Below are 13,433 nucleotides of genomic sequence, written 5' to 3' on the forward strand. Positions count from 1 at the left end.
GTTAGTGGGAGCTCTGTAGTATTTCTAATCTTATATGTGGATGACATATTACTGATTGGAAAATAACATTCCTATGCTTGAGTCCGTAAAGACTTCACTGAAAAATAGTTTTTCGATGAAGGACTTAGGTGAAGCGGCATATATTCTGGGCATTAAGATCTATAGAGATAGATCGAGAAGGCTTATAGGTTTAAGCCAAGATACTTACATTGACAAAGTGTTGAAGCGGTTCAGCATGGAAGAGGCAAAGAAAGGGTTCTTGCCTATGTCACATGGCATACATCTCAGCAAGACTCAGTGTCCTTCGACTGCTGATGAGCGGGATCGCATGAGTAGAGTGTCATATGCCTCGGCTATTGGATCTATCATGTATGCAATGATAAGTACTCGCCCAGATGTTTCATATGCGCTAAATATGACAAGCAGACACCAATCTGATCCAGGTGAGAGTCACTGGACAGCGGTGAAAAATATTCTTAAGTACTTGAGAAGGACTAAAGATATGTTCCTCGTCTATGGAGGTGAGGAGGAGCTCGTTGTAACAGGTTACACCGATGCTAGTTTCCAAACCGACAGAGATGATTCAAAGTCACAATCAGGATTTGTGTTCACACTGAATGGTGGTGCTGTTAGTTGGAAGAGTTCCAAGCAGGAGACGGTGGCCGATTCTACGACAGAAGCCGAGTACATCGCGGCTTCGGAAGCCGCGAAGGAAGGTGTTTGGATAAGGAATTTCCTCATTGAGCTTGGTGTGTTCCCGGATGCGTCCAGCCCATTGAATCTCTACTGTGATAATAATGGGGCAATTGCGCAAGCAAAGGAGCCAAGGAACCACCAGAAGAACAAACACGTAATGCGGCGATTTCATCTCATTCGAGACTTCGTTAACCAGGGTGAGATCAAGATATGCAAAATACACACGGATCTGAACATTTCTGATCCGTTGACAAAACCACTCCCGCAGGCTAAGCATGATGCGCATGTAAGAGCTATGGGTATTAGGTACCTTCTAGATTGACTCTAGTGCAAGTGGGAGACTGTTGGAGGTATACCCTAGAGGCAATCATAGAGATGATGATATTCCATTTGTATCCATGATTTGTATGTTGTGTTCATTGAATATCCATTGAAGGCTACTTGAATTGATTTGCAATTATGTGAATTGTATGTGAAACTCTTTACTTGTATGGTTATTCTAAAGTTGTCCCTAGTCGGAGTTCATGTGAGGACACACATGAATATTAGACTAGCACATGTATTAGTTGATGACTATGTTTCACAAGTCATGGACATGGACATGTTGAACTAGTAATGTGGACACATGTGGAGACATGTGTTAGGACTGACCCAACACGAGAAGTAGTTCTCTCTTTAAACAACATATACGCTTTGTCCTTAGACCTGAGGTTGTCGCATGTATTCTAGATGTGGATCGACCTACTTAGGGGCTATCAAACGCTACGCCGTAACAGGGTAGTTATAAAGGTAGCTTTCGGGTTTGTCAAGAAGCATGCTATGAGACATGGTCAATCAAGATGGGATTTGCCCCTCTCTGATTGAGAGTGATATCTCTGGGCCCCTCGAGTGATCGGATCCGAAAATGCATGGCCATGCTACGTACGGTTAAGAGTTAGTCTACAAAGGGATTCCGAATCACAGGATCGAGAAAGAGCGGTCGGCTTGAAGCTAGACCAAATATCGTGAGGCAAAGGGAATAGCATGTATATTATGTTGTGATGGTTCGTCTGATATGATCTTCGTGTGCGTATAGGAGTTGGCACGTCTTGCTAGAGGCCGCTACCGACTATTGGGCCGAGTAGGAGTACTCGGGCCATGTCTATACGTATCCAAACCCATAGGGTCACACACTTAAGGGGCTGGAAGCCCAATTCGGATCTGATCCGAGTTGGATTAGGTTTAGGAGTACTAATGGGCCTCGGATCCAGAGGCCCATCAGGAACCTCTATAAATAGAGGGGTGGGGGCGCCCTAGGGTTTACACCTTTTGGCGAAACACACCTGCCGCGCCTCCCACGCCCTCGCCTGTTGCAACTCGCGGATCTAGCAGTCCGGCTTGCGACGCTTCTTCCCTGCACGTGTGGATACCTTGGAGGTGTTGCGCCTGCAGCACTTGGACGAGCCATCGACGAGCCGCCGACGAGCCGCGATGAGCCGACGACGAGCCACGGCACCGGAGGCGATCTTGCTACACGTGGACGAGCTGCTGAGGAGCTGCTGGACGTGATCGACTACGTACGACTACGTGATCGTCTTCACTGCACCGACGCATATCTACATCTTCCGCACCAGTAGTGCGTCGAGTGGTAATCCCGTGATCCTTATACGGCAGTTCTTCCTGGTTATACGCGGTAGAAATTTTGATTTGCGCTAGTGTAGCCTACCTCGTATCCCAACATCAAGGTGACTGAGTTACTTGGCATGAGCCTTTGTGGCAAGTCAAAGGATCACATTGGGAGAGACATGGTGACCGGGAAGCAATAATCTTGTGTGAGTGCTTCAACAACATGAACTAGTGGTAGCTTAGTGCCTACCGATACTACGGGATAAATCATTATATCAAGAGTTTGCTTCCTATCAAATCATCAAATTGCAGAAATGTTAATGTTTAAGATTTGGGAGAAGGTGACCCAATTACCATCCTCGCTCCAGCCCAGTTACCAAACTACACTGAGCCCACCCACAACCAACCAACTCGGGCACTCCGCAGTCCGCACGGCCCAACACCCGCCTCACTCCTCTCAGCAGCCCTCCCACACGGCCTCTCCACGCGCCGCCTGCTGCCGCACTCCCCTAATCATCGCCACCGCCTCCACCCCAGGGCTACCCACCTTGCCGAGCCCATCCGTCCACCTCCAACCGACTCACCAGCTCCCGAGCCACCAGACCACTCGGCCAGATGCTGCCGCTCCGCCCCCCGCCACCGCGGCTCCTGCTCAACAACATCTCATGCATGCGGAACGCGCAGACGGTGCTCCGGGACATCAACCTCAGCGTCCACGACGGCACGGCCCTCGTCCTCACCGGCGCTAGCAGCTCCGGCAAGACCACCCTGCTCAGCATGCTAGCAGGCTTCTCGCGGTCCTCGGCGCGGGAGATCCTCTGGAACGGCCACGACATCACCTCCCCAAGCGTGTTCCAGCAGTACAAGCTGCAGCTCAAGTGGATGTCGCCCAAGGACGACGTCAAGGAGAAGCTAATGGTGCTGGAGAACTTGCAGTGGTTCGAGCTCCTCAAGGGGAAGGACGGCAGTAGGGCGGGCCCGGCCATCGAGCTCATGGGGCTCAGCAAGCTCATGAAGTTTATACTCTGTAGTCTGCAGTTCTGCACACTTAAGCCCTACTCGTTTCACGATTAACCTTGTGATTGGCCGGCCTAGCCATTTTTTCAAGTTGTGCCATCTTGAGGAGCTATCGACCAAATGGTTCTTCACATTGCACTCGAAGTTAATCTGAGTTGCAAGTGTATCTGCTGCTGCTCGAGCTTGTAGAAACTGGCCGTGATTTGCATATGAGGTGAGTGTTACACTTTGCTCAGGCCCGTTTCAGATGGCTGTAGACTGTATTACATTTGTAAATACTAGTATTATTTTTCCCTGGAGGAACATTGATCGAGAGTTCACTATTTTGTCATTACTGTTGCCAACAGGGATCTTGCAAAGAGCACAATCTTTGACAAGATCGATATCACTTTGCTCATGAAGCTGGTACGTTGGACAATGATTCTTGCATCCGTCAAGTTGTCGCGATAATTGGAAGACCAAGTTTAAGCATCCAGAGACAAAATGCTCCCAGTAATATGCAAATACATAGGGATGACAGTGTGACACCAGTTCAGGCCTTCAGGGCGTCCTCAAAACTCGCTCAGAGCATGCTCTGGAAGCAAGGCAAGTGTTCAGGTTCAGTGGTCTGATGCAATTTTGAGATAAAATTGAATGTTTTGAGGTTTCCTCACGTCCCAATTCCTGAGTAGACATCAGAAAACTACGACTTGCACTGTACTCGGACAGTAGTGTGTTTTCCCATGACAATATAGCTTTGGGAAACTCTCGATTATTCAAGCAGTTTCCTGCAACTAAATGCTGTCCTTTCCTTGGCTACAAATCAATTATATTCTGGGAATGGTTTTTGATATGCAGGACTACCGTTCATCCTGCAGCGTGTTGTTGGCCTCGGCCGAAGTATAATTTCTGAAACATCATAGAGAGTCAGAACGGCACAACGCAGCCTGCTGTTGAATACTTCAGAGAATACAGGCTGGTGTGGTAGTTAAGTAATCATATTACATATAGGGTCAGTTGTGGACTTGTGGCCGGCGATAATGTGTTGTGCAGAACACAGCCAATTCAGAGAATATACGGTCAGTTTTATTTTTACTCCCAAAGTTTGTAAAGCCCGCCTCACAGATTAAACCTGCGTACGTAGAGAACAAAGCAGGAGGATACATGTACTGCTTGGAATACTGTACTCTACGCAGGCAGCGGGCGCCTCGTAGGCTGCTGCTTCGTCATCAAGATTGGGCAACGAGGGCACGCTGCAGCTGATCGGCCATGATTCCCGTATGTCCCCGGCTGGCTGATTATTCGTCGCCGAGCTCATCTCCGCGGCGGTTGACTCTCCGCCATTTCCATTCCATGCAGACTCTTGATGCTTGCAGAAACCGCAACGCGCAACAACAGACTAGGCTACTAGCTTAGCTAGTGAAATTGGATCAGAACACGAAACACGAAGCCTCTCCGGTAATCGCAGCTTCACACACCATCATCGCGTAGTGAAGAAAAACAACTTCTTCCTCCGATCCTCTCTGCAGGCAACAGCAATGCCATCAGTATGACTAGCGCCGCCTGCTGACGATTAATTTCCTGTACGTTCCAACATCTGGCCGGCAACTTGTTCATTGTTGGCCTGCCGTTTCCCGTGTTGCATTGCTTGGCGTGGGCAGGCTAGCAACATGGGTTTTCGTTCGGGTAGAGTAGGCACCGGATGGAGGCAACATCGATTCGGTTCACAGGCCAACTTCATTCGTCGATCAAATTCTGATCGTACGTTTCTCTCGTCATTGGTTTTCGTCCTCTGGCAGCAGCATTTTCATCAGTTGTGCTCAAGGCGCTGACTTCCGGCGATGCAAAAGCTGCCAAAGCTGTTGCCAGTAACTTGCTTGGTTGCCCGCATATATGCTGCTCGTGCTGCTGCTATGTACTCTTCTGGTGTCAGACGCAATTACGCAACCGCGCAAGGCACATGGAGACGTCTCCTCACTGCCACACACCGATCAAAACCAATGGACAAGTCAACGGCTGCATGCGCAAGCTCACTTTTTGAAATTCTTGGCACATGAAAATCATATCTACTTCCCGAAACAGACGATCCCAGCCGTACGCGGTGGTTGGTGGAGTCACCCGATCAACTCCAATGGATCTGACCCCGCGTTCCCCCTCTATTTTTCATACCGATCACCCGTGCCGTCTCCCTCTCCGCGGTGTCGTCCTTCCTCCGTCGGGCGCTTTGCCGACGACGAGCACCCAACAGGTACTCGCGCCTCCTCCTTCGTCGGAGCTCAGCCGCTCTCTCTCTCTTCCTCTCCCCCGATTCGTTAGCGAATGGCGGGGTGGAGGACGGCTTGTGGGATGCGCGACCGGCGGCCAGCGGCGGCGGTGTCAGGGGCAGTGCTGAACCTGGACTGTGCATGCTGTCACCCCCAAATCCTGCATGTGGAGGCGTTTGTGAAAACGCTTTGTCCTAGTGACCACCGCACATCAAGGGTGGTTGCACTCTTCTAGATCAGGCTACCTCTGTCAATTTCCTCTTGGTACTCTTCTAGATCTAGCTTGTCAGCTTCGCACCAACGGTAGGGCTGACAGCTGAATGTCCTCGGCAACATTTTAATAATGTAATTGAGCGAAAATGGGGTGCGAAGCATGGTTCATGGAGCGCATCCATCTGTTTGTTTGGATAGGCATCTAAAACTGAATTTATTATGATCCTCAACATAATGTACTCTGCGTCATGTGATACGTCTGATACGCTCGCAGGGGCGGACCAGAGGGTATGCCGGGTAGGCCCTTGTTTACTTCACCCCAACTCCCAACTTTGACACTATGCAAAAAGAAGATTCCCCATCACATCAAACTTGCAGTACATGCATGGAGTACTAAATGTAGATAAAATTAAAAACTAATTGCACAGTTTTGTTGTACTTTACGAGACGAATCTTTTGAGCCTAATTAGTCAATGTTTGGATAATAATTCACAAATACAAACGAAACGCTACAGTGTGCTACAGTACCAGCACAGTAATTTTGGCACTTCCAATTTTGACAAACCTGGGTCGCGGCATATCCGGCTATTAGAGCAACAGATACAGCCCATTAGCCCACAAGTAAAAAGAAAAAAACATCAAACCCTTCCGTCACCGCCGCCGCCTCGTGCCCTCGTCTCGAGACGCTTCGTCGTCGCCGCCGCCTCCTCGCGGCCGCATCCGCCGCGTCCCTCCTCCCGGCCCCGGCCTCCGCCGCGGACGCCCACGCCCCCGCCTTCGATTCCGCCGCCTACGCCTCCGCGCGGGACGCAGCGGCGCGGTGCGCGGCGGACGATCGTGTCCATCTCGCCGTGCCTGCCGCACGTGGCGGCGGTGGCGCCGCCGCTGGCCGCGTCCCCGCCGGCACCCACCGACGCCTGCTGCGTCGCCTTCCTCCGCGCCGTCTACCCGTCGGGAGGGAGCGGAGGGGAGGCTGCCTCTGCCACCTGCTCCGCAACCCGCTCCTCCTCGGCTTCCCCGTCGACGCCGCCCGCCTCGGCGCGCTCCTCCCCGCCTGCGCCGCGGGAAACTCCTTCGCCGCCACCACCGTCGAGGCCGCCATCCTCTTCGCTGACGCCTGCCGAGGTGAGCGAGCCACGAGTTAACAAACCCCTCCGTACCCTCCTCCCCTCCCCTCCCCTCTCGTGCCATGGTTGAGGAACCCTCAGCATTGTCGCCTCACGCGTGCTCGGCGCAATGGTTAATTTGCTGACGCTCTCGTGTTCTGGGGTGTGCTTGCTGTGCAGCAAGCCAGCAACAGCACAAGTAGGACTAGTTCATTAACACTTGCTTGCGTGCGTCGTAGACGCCATGGTCGTTCGATTCCCTGATGGCTAGTCGATTAGTCGTTGTCTCAATCAGCCTTCCATGTTTGATTTTAGAGACTCTGTTTTCTCCCCTAGTGAATTGCTGCAACAATTACATTTCTGATCTTTGTACTGATTACAGTGGTACTTACTACTTAGCATGTTCTATTTTGGCTTCGAGACATATCCTGATGGTTAGTAGGGTGCTTGGAATCAGGTGTATGTGACAGAGGTTCACCTTTAATGTTAGATATTCATTGCTTGGCAGTTGGCTCCCATGCTAATTAGCTGTTTAGGCTCTTAGGTACTCCTCAAGGGTCTAGACAACATCATTGATCTCTCAGTTAAGCTTGTTCAAACACGGAGGCACAAAGTGTATGATATGGTTTACTTGCTTCTCAAATTGATATTGCGTTTACCAGTGGCAACAGCGAGAGTTGAAAGGGTATTTTCTGCATTGGTTGTAGTGAAAACAAAGTCAAGGAATAAGCTAGGTGATGGTGTTTTGGACGATTGTCTAGTCACATTCATTGAGCGGGATATTTTCTTCCAAGAGAATGAAGATGATATAATCTAGACATTCATCAAAAAGTGGCGGGTAAACAAAGCAGACAAGTAATATTTTAAGTTTCTTTTATGCTATATTTCGAACTATTTGTATTTCATTTGAACTATTTATATTGTGATTTGTTATTGTTTCTAGCTTAATCTTTGAATTTAAGACTTATCATGTTATTTAGTGCATGTGGCTTACCGAATTAGAATATGATTTTACCAAATTGTAAATGGTTTTCTCGAATTGCATAATATTTTTTTTTGGCATACCCTATGGTAAAATCCTAGGTCCGCCACTGTCCACTCCCTGTTTGCTGTTGATGTCATGTGCAAAGCATTGCTGAGATCACATCACAGGAGCAAGCTAGTTGCCCTTTCCTTGCTCTTGAGAGCTTCTGTCAACTTGTTGGAATGAATACCTCCAACTACCCCTTCTTCTTCTTTTCTCAGATCTGATAATCTTTGTGGCTACTCTGATCACTGAGTGATTGTTTTCCTGTGGCAGGTGCATAGTTTGTGGGCTTGGTCTTGATAATTCCGGTGATCAACAAAGCCATTGAAGATGGTACGCTAATTGGTTTCTTAGTTAGTGCTAATAAACTGATTTACTATTGTCAAATCATCAAATTGCAGAAATGTTAATGTTCAAGATTTGGGAGAAGGTGACCCAATTACCATCCCCGCTCTAGTCCCAGTTACCAAACTACACTGAGCCCACCCACAACCACCCAACTCGGGCACTCCGCAGTTCGCACGGCCCAACACCCGCCTCACTCCTCTCAGCTGCCCTCCCACACGGTCTCTCCGTGCGCCGCTCGCCGCCGCACTCCCCCAACCATCGCCACCACCTCCACCCCGGGGCCACCCACCTCGCCGCGCCCGTACGTCCACCTCCAACCGACTCACCAGCTCCCGAGCCACCCGACCACTCAGCCAGATGCTGCCGCTCCGCCCCCCGCCACCGCGGCTCCTGCTCAACAATGTCTCGTGCATGCGGAACGCACAGACGGTGCTCCGTGACATCAACCTCAGCGTCAACGACGGCACGGCCCTTGTCCTCACCGGCGCCAACGGCTCCGGCAAGACCACCCTGCTCCGCATGCTGGCGGGCTTCTCGCGGCCCTCAGCGGGGGAGATCCTCTGGAACGGCCATGACGTCACCTCCCCGGGCGTGTTCCAGCAGTACAAGCTGCAGCTCAACTGGATGTCGCTCAAGGACGCCGTCAAGGAGAAGCTCACGGTACTGGAGAACGTGCAGTGGTTCGAGCTCCTCGAGGGGAAGGACGGTAGCAGGGCAGGCCCAGCCATCGAGCTCATGGGGCTCGGCAGGCTCATGAACGAGAAGTCTAGGATGCTCTCCATGGGGCAGCGGAAGCGGCTGCAGCTTGCCAGGCTGCTAGCCATCGACCGCCCAATATGGCTGCTGGATGAGCCCTCCGTCGCGCTGGATGCGGAGGGCACTAGGCTGCTCGAGTACATCATCGCGGAGCACCGGAAGAAGGGTGGGATCGTGTTCGTGGCCACGCACCTGCCCATCGAGATTGAGGATTCCATGTCCCTTCGGCTTCCGCAGAGGTTCCCCCGGAGGAAGACGCTGGTTGATCTTGTCCATTGATGTCAATGTGAGCACAGGAATTTAGCTGTATGTCTCTAATTCTTCTCCGGCTATCTGTCTGAATGCTGTTGGAGCAATTTTTGAGTGATGCTGCGTTTGTGATTCTATATTCGGGAAAACATGGACAACACATTCACAATGTCGATATATGTGGAGCTGTTCTTTGTGATTATGGTTTTGATGCATTGGTCCATATGTTCTACTTGCTGGTGGAATCTTCTTTTGTTTCCTATTCATGGTGCAGTAGGTTTTACTGATGAATTGCTTATCCCATCTGAAGCTTCAAGTGGTGTAAGCCGGGAACCTTGACCAAATTTGCAGACCTTTGTACAGGACCAGGTAACTGATGTGTGGTTTAGGAACATCTGTTTTCTCACACTTTTATGCATCGATTAACATTGATTTCTGTCCTAACATCCGCGTTCAGTCTGATCCTGTTTATAATTTTACAGCTTAGAAATCTTTGTGCAGCTATTCCTATCACCGCAATATGTTCAGTACAAGTGGCTGGCTGCATTTCCAAAATGTGATGTCGTGTTTAACGGATAAATAAACAATGTTTGATCTGCATTTAATAGTTGTCCACTTGGTTTATCTCTTCTGGCAGCCTTAGTTTACATATCGTTTGTGCTCATGGGAATCCTCTGCATAAATCAGCAAGTTTACTTCTCTAGCAAGCTAATCCTAGTTTTAATTGTACAAGCAGAATTCTGAGAAATAAGTCATTTCTTCAAGTTGAGGCATTTCTATTTTTTTCTAGTGCTATGTGTAAGTCAGGATAGGCAGTACCTTGCAGATTTACCGAGAACTTACTGATTGGATATTAAACAAAGTATCAAAATCAGTCCAACTGGACCTGTGCTGTAGTGAGATCCACTCTGCGTCATATGATACGCCTGATCCACTCCTTGTTTGCTGTTGATTTCATGTGCAAAGCATTGCTGAAATCACATCACAAGAGCAAGCTAGTTGCCCTTTCCTTGCTCTTGAGAGCTTCTGTCAACTTGTTGGAATGAATACCTGCAACTACCCCTTCTTCTTTTTTCTCAGATCTGATAATCTTTGTGGCTACTCTGATCACTGAGTGATTGTTTTCCTGTGGCAGGTGCATAGTTCGTGGGCTTGGTCTTGATAATTCAGGTGATCAACAAAACCATTGAAGATGGTACGCTAATTGGTTTCTTATTTAGTGCTAATAAACTGATTTACTAATGTCAATGAACATTCTGGCATTTAACCCTTTGCTGCTATTTTGTTATTGTATCTTGTTTCTGGAAGGGCTGATTGTTTTTTAAAATTTTTTTTTTGTGTACCCCCAGGTGGTTCTTGCAGCTTCCATCGTTTCAAAGTAAGGAAAAGGTATGGTGTTTCAGTTAATCAGATTCTTCGCTATTGTCGATTCCCATACAATTTTATTTTGTACCTCCTTGTTTATCTGTTATGTACTTCTGTTAATTCTAGTCACCGTGTGCTACATGGTTGCATCCTATCACATAATCATATTGCTAACTAGTTGGTTCTTTACTTATATAAGTCTATGGGTTCACATAATATGAAACGACTGTGTGTTTCAGTTTATCTAGCTTTCCCCCACGGTTGCTACTTTTTTCTTTAAAAGAAGTGAAGGGACTAAGCTGAAGGCTGTTTTTTTTTTCTGTTTTCATTCGCAGCACTTGTTTCAAGACAGTTTGTTGACATGTCTTGCATAAGAATTGAAGGATTACTCGCTGCATTCCCGAAACTGGTTGGGAGTGGGAAGCAGCACACATATGTTGGAACTGAAAATGTGCGTTATGTTTATAAACCTATTGAAGGTTTGTATCTTCTACTTATCACAAACAAGTAGAGCAATATTCTTAAAGATCTGGACACTTTGAGGCTGCTCTCCAAGCTCGTATCCTACTTTTGCATATATTAATCTTCTGATTCTTTGGAAATTACCTTATTTGTATGATCCTATTTAATATGAATTAAAATAGAAACTTGGTTTTTTTGGGGGTGGGTGGGGGTGTTAACTTCAAGAACATAGGCTCAAGATGGCCATACTGGCCTATCTGGATTTTACAGATTTTACATATTACTGAGGGGGAAAACTTAAAATGCAACATGCACTATAGGTACTTGAAAGTATCTATGCAAAATCTTAACCAATATGAATCTCATTTCTGAGAGCTGTGTATATATTAACTTCATGCTACTATTCAGTGGTATGTTCTTTCACAGTAATATTCCTATACTACCGTCTCTTTAACCCTTGGATGAGGAAGGTGTCTGTAAAACAGCATTTGAGCTTATTTTTGCTTTGGACGAAGCCATCTCTCTTGGAAATAAGGAAAATGTAACAGTGCAACAAGTCAAACAATATTGTGAGATGGAGAGCCATGAAGAAAAGGCACACAAGCTGATGATGCAAGCCAAAATCAATGAAACGAAGGATGTCATGAAGAAGAAGGCTAATGAGCTTGACAAAATGAGGGTCTGCACTACTCTTTTCACCAGATTTAAAATACGTTGTAATTCATTTAAATCGTTATGGGTCATGTGGGTATTTTCTGTCAATCAGCCTTATTGAACTCTTTCATTTTGCATCAATTTGTCACAGCGGCATCCCTTTTGTTTTGCTCTAGCAATGGCAACAGCAATGTCAGTACCAGTAGAGGCATGTCCTGATGGTTTTTCTATTGCTCCATCCTGCAACCTCAAAGGTCGACAGTACTGTGCTGGGCTCCAACATTGGTGCGCTCAAGATGGAGCTGCTGTACGCGCATTGGATGCTCGACAACGCGGAGGGCAGGGAGATCCGCAGCCCAAGGAGCTTCTGCTCATGCTACAACAGCTGGCGTACGACACTGATGACGCACTCGACGAGCTGGTGTACTTCCGCATCCAGGACTTTCTCGACGGCACCTTTGAGGCCGCCGACGCCGACATGCTAAAGTATGAAATGGCGTACCTCGGGCGCTCGACGTTAACCTCAAGCGACGAGCTCTTCACTATGTTTTTCTACTCAGGATTCACTATGTTTTTCTACTCAGGATCGCTGAGATGGATGCGCCAAGGTTGAAGGCACAAGGCTGAGCTACTTTTTCAGCTCAAGGCTAAGAAGCTTTTAAGCACGAGGTTAAGGAGTCTACCAGCGCAAGGCTAAAGCACGAGGTTAAGGAGTCTACCAGCACAAGGCTAAAGATGCAGAGGCGTGAAAAGCATGACTGCAAGGAGACGTGAGAACTGTGAACCCCCGAAGGTATGATTAGCGTGATTGCCTGGAGACGTGAGAAGCGTGACTCGGTAGGAGAGTTCAAGTTGTACAAGTTACTCCTAAAGATCATTATGTACGGCATATTGTAGGAATGTAGTAGGTGAGAAAGGGTATTTATAGTATGTAAAATGACTCTGGGACACTATAAAAGGTGTCCTACCCTATTGTAAAGGGATGGATAATTTTTGGAACGAGACCACAAGTGTTTTTCCTACATTGTTGTGTTCGAGTCTCCTTGAGATTTGTTTCCTAACATCGAGACAAATAGAATTAAAGATATCATTACTGCAGAAGACTGTCATAGCAAGGACTTGACTGCTTCCAATTGTTGGTCTAGGTGGTACGGGGAAAACAACTCTCGCACAACATATTTATAACGAAGTTGAAAAAAACTTCAACCTGAGGATTTGGGTATGTGTATCTATCAATTTCAATGCGGCCAATGCGGCCAGATCACTAGAAGAGATTGCCAAGTCTATCCCTGAAGTCAATAAGGAGGACAGTAGTGCCCCAAAGGAGAAGCTTATTGAACAAAGATTAAAATTGAAATGGTTTTTGCTTGTCCTGGATGATATGTGGGATCCTGTCAATAATGGTGAATGTGATAGGCTGTTAACACCACTTAAAAAGGGGCAAACAAAGGGAAACATAGTTCTTGTCACGAGCAGGTCTCTAGCACTAGCACAAATGGTTAGAACAACAAATAATACAATAGAACTGGAAGGCTTAGGTGAACAAGAATTTTGGGAGTTATTCGAATCTTATGTGTTTGATGGTGGGGAATAAAAAACCAGGCGTTACTTGACACTGGGAAAGAGAGAGTGAAGAAACTAAAAGGCTCCCCTCTTGCGGTGAAAACTGTAGGTAGATTATGGAGGAACCAC

General features: G+C 47.7%; 2 protein-coding genes across 13 annotated transcripts; both read left to right on the forward strand.

The window, feature by feature from the left end:
* Window positions 1-2,916: 2,916 nt before the first annotated feature.
* On the forward strand, window positions 2,917-3,318 carry LOC101778431 (ABC transporter I family member 1-like; the record flags this gene model as incomplete). Its single annotated transcript, XM_004971758.2, has 1 exon — window positions 2,917-3,318. A coding segment is annotated over exon 1 (402 nt), but the record flags the coding sequence as incomplete, so codon positions are not given.
* A 3,129-nt stretch (window positions 3,319-6,447) lies between these two features.
* On the forward strand, window positions 6,448-12,763 carry LOC101753691 (ABC transporter I family member 1). Of its 12 annotated transcripts, none has more exons than XR_002677808.1 (9): window positions 6,448-6,899; window positions 8,181-9,317; window positions 9,571-9,629; window positions 10,396-10,455; window positions 10,610-10,649; window positions 10,961-11,184; window positions 11,554-11,766; window positions 11,893-12,227; window positions 12,326-12,763. XR_002677808.1 is itself a non-coding variant. In XM_004968676.2 (2 exons), exon 2 carries the CDS (start codon window positions 8,613-8,615, stop codon window positions 9,288-9,290), a length of 678 nt encoding a protein of 225 aa, XP_004968733.1. In that variant the 5' UTR covers window positions 6,448-6,899; window positions 8,181-8,612; the 3' UTR covers window positions 9,291-9,469. The 12 variants fall into 12 exon arrangements, 1 of the variants encoding a protein (XP_004968733.1); XR_001164158.2 differs by having other exon boundaries at window positions 11,558-11,766; XR_002677805.1 differs by having other exon boundaries at window positions 6,467-6,899; window positions 8,181-8,240; window positions 8,309-9,317; window positions 10,961-11,766.
* Window positions 12,764-13,433: the final 670 nt, after the last annotated feature.

This window comes from Setaria italica, chromosome V (genome assembly GCF_000263155.2).
Source record: "Setaria italica strain Yugu1 chromosome V, Setaria_italica_v2.0, whole genome shotgun sequence".
Classification (NCBI taxonomy): domain Eukaryota; kingdom Viridiplantae; phylum Streptophyta; class Magnoliopsida; order Poales; family Poaceae; genus Setaria; species Setaria italica.

Bases quoted from the DNA above. Each gene is read 5' to 3' on its own strand.
- LOC101753691 (XM_004968676.2), top strand. From the start codon at position 8,613: ATGCTGCCGCTCCGCCCCCCGCCACCGCGGCTCCTGCTCAACAATGTC.